Consider the following 5,370-nt stretch of genomic DNA (forward strand, 5'->3'; position numbering starts at 1 on the left):
AAAAACAGACTTCTTTCACATGCACTGGAGTTCAGTTATGAAGCTCAGGACATGGAGGGCAACAGAGCTCAGAAAAACATACATCCACTGGGGATCGAGTTCCCTGCGTAGTTAATTCATTTACTCCTTAAATCAACCCAATTAGGTAAGTACTATTTTCATTTCTGTCACAGATGAGGAAACTGAGGCCCCGAGAGGCTAAGTGTCTTCAATCAGTCTGCGATCCCAGTTACTGAGGGATGATGCTGGATGTGGACTGAGGTGATCTGACTCCCAGGTCTGAGCACTTAGATGCTAGGCCCTCTTTGACAGTGTATTTGATATAATGGTACGTCTGTCACTAGTCATGTGGCTTGAAATTTAAAAGAATGCCTGAAAGTGCAATCATTCAAATTTAGAAATATCCTTATTTATGTCTAACTTTTGCCCTACTTAGAAATATCCTTATTTAAATTTACAAATACCCTTATTTATGTCTAACTTTTGCCCAGGTCACTGGTTCTCAACAGGGGGCAATTTTGTCCCCTGGGAACATTTGGCAATGTCTGGAGACATTTTTTGTTTGTCACAGCTGAGGCATCTGGAGGTGTGCTCCTAAACAAACTCCCTGCAGAGGAGATCCCCCAGAACAAATAATTTTCCAGCCCCAGTGCCAAGGTCAAGAACCCCTTGTGTAGGTGGAGATAGGCTGGAAGATATGCATGCAGCTATGAATGATGATAAACAGGAGGGTGTAGTGACTTGTCCCTTGATATTTATTTAGGCAGTATTAGGGGATATAGGGCATGCCAAGAAGATATGTTGTAATTTCTAATCGTCCATTCTAGTATGAGGGAGGGGACATAGCACAGAACAAGACAGTCACCTGTTAGGTATTCTGAAGTGGTTCTGAAGGCAAAAGGGACTCAGAGAGGGAATGTTCATGGAGGACTGCATCAGGCTTCCAGGATGTGGCATCTGTGGTAGACACCTGAAGATGCAGCAGCATGTGGGTGGGGAAAGCATGGAGGGCTCTGTGGGTTGGGAAGAACCATGCATAAAGACATCAGGGTAAGGATTAGCAGGAGCATGGGCACTGCTGTGTGGCCTGGGAGGTGTGGAGCAGTACAGAGGGAGAGTAATGTGGGAATTCAGAGTTGACTGAACTTGTTTCTACAGATGGAGGGATGGCAGGGGAAGGCCAGATGAGGGGCTAAGAAAACCAAGCATGGGTTTGCTATGGTAAGAAACAGGGAACTAATAGCATTCTCTAAGTGACATTTCATACCTGTTGGGGGATATTCTTCAGTTATGGTAGAAAATGCCACCTAGCGCATTTGGCCTGGGCAGGTGGAGGCCAGGAGGCTGGGATATTATTCAGCTTTCAGTGATGACAGAGGTTAGGTGATGGAGGTGAGGGGGGTTTAGGTGGTGGTGATGAGGGTTTAGGTGGTGACAGCAGAAATAAAGAGGCATAAACTCAAGAGGTCATCCTGTGAGCAGCCCACAAGCTCCCTTAACGCACCTGCATTTCCCTGGCGAGGTCGCAGAGGCCCTGTGAGGCTGGTGCCCTGCCTGCCGCTGCTGATGGTGACCAGGCTCAGAGCAGCAGGCGGGGCTGAAGGAGGGCTTGTCTCCTTGTGTGACCTGTGCGGGAGGACTCAGTGAGGTTTGCTTTGTAGAAATGTGGCAACAAGATGGTGTAAAGCGTAAGACCGCAACTCAGAATATATCTCAGGATAAAAGGCTGCGGTGGAAATAGTTCCACATGACAGTGGTGGTTATGCTTGAGTGACAGGATCAGGATGAATTTTTTTTCTCCTTTCTCTTTTCCTGTTTCCCAAAATGTATTTAATGAACAAGTACTACTTTCATGATTAAGAGGGAAAGAGAATTTGAGCATCTGTATCTAATGTGAAAGAGAAATGAGAGAAAAAAACCGAGAAGCTACTGGATTTTGCAGGAGGGTAAGAATAGGGGTAGGGAGACACCTTCAAGAGGGCGATGTCCTTGGAAGAGAGGAAGTCACTACGGGGAGGGAGGCAGGGTGCGCAGTGACACAGAACCAGGAGCTGTTGTGGCCGAGCCGGCAGGACCCCCTTTTTGGCGAGCACACCGAAGCTCACCGCCTCTGGCCACAGGGCCCGCGCCTTCCTTCGGAGGAGCCGGTGTGCCCGGGATCTTGGGACGCGCCAGCTGCCCGCCGCCCGCTCACGGGGGCCTCTGCCGCCCAGAGCTGCCGGCACCTGGGGAGGATGGGGGGCCTCTGCTCCTCTTCCTCATTGCCCGCCTGCTGGCTCCAAGTGACACTGCTGTCCTGGGGTGCTGCGTGGTGGCCAGGAAACTCCACGAAGGCGGCCTGAGCGACTTTGATGGCTACAGCCTTGAAAACTGTAAGCCCCTCTCGGCCCCCTCTGTCCTCCCCTCCTTTCCCTCCGGCCCCTGTCCAGGCATCCGCAACTTGAGTTCTCCCAGCACTCACCTCCTCTTCCGTTTTAGGGGTGTGCCTGGCTTATTTTGAGAGCAAGTTCAACCCCACGGCCGTGTACGAGAACTTGCATGGTGGCTACATGAGCCTCGGCCTCTTTCAGATCCACAACAATAACTGGTGCGACCGCGGCAAGAACCTGTGGCCCATGCCGTGCTCTGGTAGGTCCCCTCCCTCTGTGGGGCACTGGCACCACAGCGTCGAGCTCCCAGGTCTGCCTGCCCAAGGGCAGGATTTACGAGTTCGGGGCAGGGAGGCGGAAGTCCTGGCAGGAACTGGACCGAGCTGAGTCAGGGGCGCGGCCACAGGGAGGCTGAGTGCCATACTGCCAGGGCCTGTGGTGAGAAAGAGCAGCGGTGACTCAGGCACCATGGCCTGGGACAGAGCAATGGAGACCAGGTCCGGGTGGGCACGGAGGGCGTTGGGATGTTGAAAGGAGTGCTGCGTGGTGGCCAGGAAACTCCACGAAGGCGGCCTGAGCGACTTTGATGGCTACAGCCTTGAAAACTGTAAGTTTCCACCGCAGCCTTTTATCCTCATCACCACCACCTAAACCCCCCTCACCTCCATCACCTAACCTCTGTCATCACTGAAAGCTGAATAGTATCCATGTGGGTGGGGAAAGCATGGAGTTTCCACCGCAATCCTGGTTTGAAGCGTGAGAGCAGAGGGCTCCGGATGGGCCGCCTTTGACCCACACTCAGCCACCACACCCTCCTCCAGGGCGACAGATGCTGCCACTTTTACAGACAGAAGTGTTACTGGGAGGACATAGGAGTAAGACATCACAAGAAGAGCTTTAACCAACACTCTTAGGGGGTCCCAGGTACCTGTGATAGGGAGGAGGCAGTCGCCCAGGGTTCATTCCTTCCATGAACATTTACTGAACCCCCGGGAGGTGCCAGCCTCATGGAGTTGACATTCCAGCACTTGCTAACTGCCAGGTACTCCCCTGGTCTTCACACTGACCCCCCAACACGGGCACTGTTATTATACCCATTCTATAAATGGTGAAAGTGAGGCCCAGAGAGGCCACACAGCTGGTAGGTGGTAGAACTGGCAAGAAACTAAGAGAAATCCTTAGAGGCTAAAAAGAGGAGCAAGACAGATAAGTGAACAGTGAAGCCAGTGATGACTCTGGGGCATCTGATTCCCTGTGACTTCACACCCGTGTTCAAGGTCACTGTGCAGCCTGGGCCTGGGCAAGGTGACGAGGTGCACTGGGACCTCCGCAAAAAGCTGGGACCCCAGAGAGCTACCCTGTCAGCTGAAGGCGTGAGCTGGACACCCCAAAGTGGTGACATTCTAAGTAGACTGGGGGAAGCAGTGCTCTCTGGGACTTTGTAACCACAAGCCACAGGACCCCCAAGGGAGCGAGGCGCCATCCAGAAGTACTGGACCGTGTGCTGAGTCCCGCGGGCAGTTCAGAGGATTACATACTTTCCTTGTCAGGCAGGTTGGGGGACAGAGAGAGTACAGGCTTTGAGGCCACACAGAACCTTGGCTCCATTACTTACTAGTTAGGTGATTTCAGCTTCAGTTTTCTCATCTGTAAAACAGAGAAGATAGTAGTACTTACCTCACAATGTTTTATAGGCAACTAGGGGGCACTGAAATAATGTTTTAAGGAAAAGCAATCAGATTAGATTAGGGAAGGGGAAGACTGTAGCATAGGCAGGAAGGAGAGTATTGAAGTAGTCCTAAGCAGGAGGGCCTGGTTTCCACAATCCCAGGAGGGAAAGGATGGGTGAACACAGACATGTTGTTCTTCAGAGGCATCTCTGGACCCTCTCACCTGCTGGTCCTCCTGACTAGAACGATCTTCCTTCCGTGACTCCCTCAGCCAGCTTTCCTTTCCTACTCCTTTAGATGTCTCTTGGCCAAATAACCTTTCCTTGACCTTTTCAAGTCTGAATTCAAGTCCCATATCAAGGTGCACTTCCCCATCATTCCAGGTATCCTTTGTTTTATAATTAATTGTCTATAACCCTTACCTCCCTGCTTCCGGACTACAGGTTCCATGAAGGCAGGGATGGATTTATTGTGTTTGTCATTTTATCTCCACTGCTGCTTACATTGGCTAGCACAGAATATTCACTATAATACATATTTTTAATGAAAAGATTATTATAATGATTACAAGAAAAAAATCAATAGATTTAGTAAAAGATGACTACATGATGCTACCTCCCAGTGTTGTCTGAAGAATAATCTAGGGGTAGATTTATTATTGGAATCACATGTAAGCCTCTCTAATGTGGGTACCCTGTGCCTTCCCTGATATCACTCTGACTTAATCTGCCAAGTAGTGTTATCATATCATTCCACTTAATTTTCTCCACAGCTTTACTGAACCCACATTTAAAGAAGACAATTGAATGTGCCAAGAAAATTATAAAAGGAAAAGAAGGGATGGGAGCATAGTAAGTGATACATCATTAAATAGCCCATATTAATGACTTTTACCCAGTATCTTTAATCTTAATTTTGGCTTACTTTTGGTCACTGTGCATGTGCAGTCCCAAACTAGTAGGATCCTGCTCACCTAGTTAAGCAGTAGAACACCATTAAGTTCTGCAACCCCAAGACCTCAAAGGAAAGAAATAATTATCAGACAAATTGCCTTAAGTTGACCATTATTTTTCCCTCAAATTTTGTTTAGAGTTGTACACGGTGCTAGTTTGAGCACCCTTGAAATAAATCCCTGTGTGTATGTCTGATAATTTGTCTCACATAAATTACCATAAGAGTTTTTGAATACTGTTAAGGTTCTTTCATGCTGTGAAATTGCTCTCCAACAAACTTTTATCAATTCATACTAATATTTTATGGTATCATGACTTACATTCAGGTCTTTGATCCATTTTGAGTTTACTTTCATGTATGGGGTTAGACAATGATCC

General features: G+C 48.7%; 1 protein-coding gene across 1 annotated transcript; it reads left to right on the forward strand.

Moving 5' to 3' along the window:
• The first annotated feature begins 1,983 nt into the window (after nt 1-1,983).
• On the forward strand, nt 1,984-4,891 carry LYZL4 (lysozyme like 4). The gene is made up of 4 exons (XM_057488311.1): nt 1,984-2,026; nt 2,121-2,372; nt 2,479-2,628; nt 4,812-4,891. Exons 1-4 carry the CDS (start codon nt 1,984-1,986, stop codon nt 4,889-4,891), a joined length of 525 nt encoding a protein of 174 aa, XP_057344294.1.
• Nucleotides 4,892-5,370: the final 479 nt, after the last annotated feature.

This window comes from Manis pentadactyla, chromosome 1 (genome assembly GCF_030020395.1).
Source record: "Manis pentadactyla isolate mManPen7 chromosome 1, mManPen7.hap1, whole genome shotgun sequence".
Classification (NCBI taxonomy): Eukaryota; Metazoa; Chordata; class Mammalia; order Pholidota; family Manidae; genus Manis; species Manis pentadactyla.

Excerpts from the sequence above, each read along its gene's own strand:
- LYZL4 (XM_057488311.1), top strand. The coding sequence starts at position 1,984 with ATGTCCTTGGAAGAGAGGAAGTCACTACGGGGAGGGAGGCAGG. Across the intron at positions 2,027-2,120 it reads ACTACGGGGAGGGAGGCAGG|GGCCCGCGCCTTCCTTCGGA; the intron begins GTGCGCAGTGAC and ends CTCTGGCCACAG. Across the intron at positions 2,373-2,478 it reads TGGCTACAGCCTTGAAAACT|GGGTGTGCCTGGCTTATTTT; the intron begins GTAAGCCCCTCT and ends CTTCCGTTTTAG.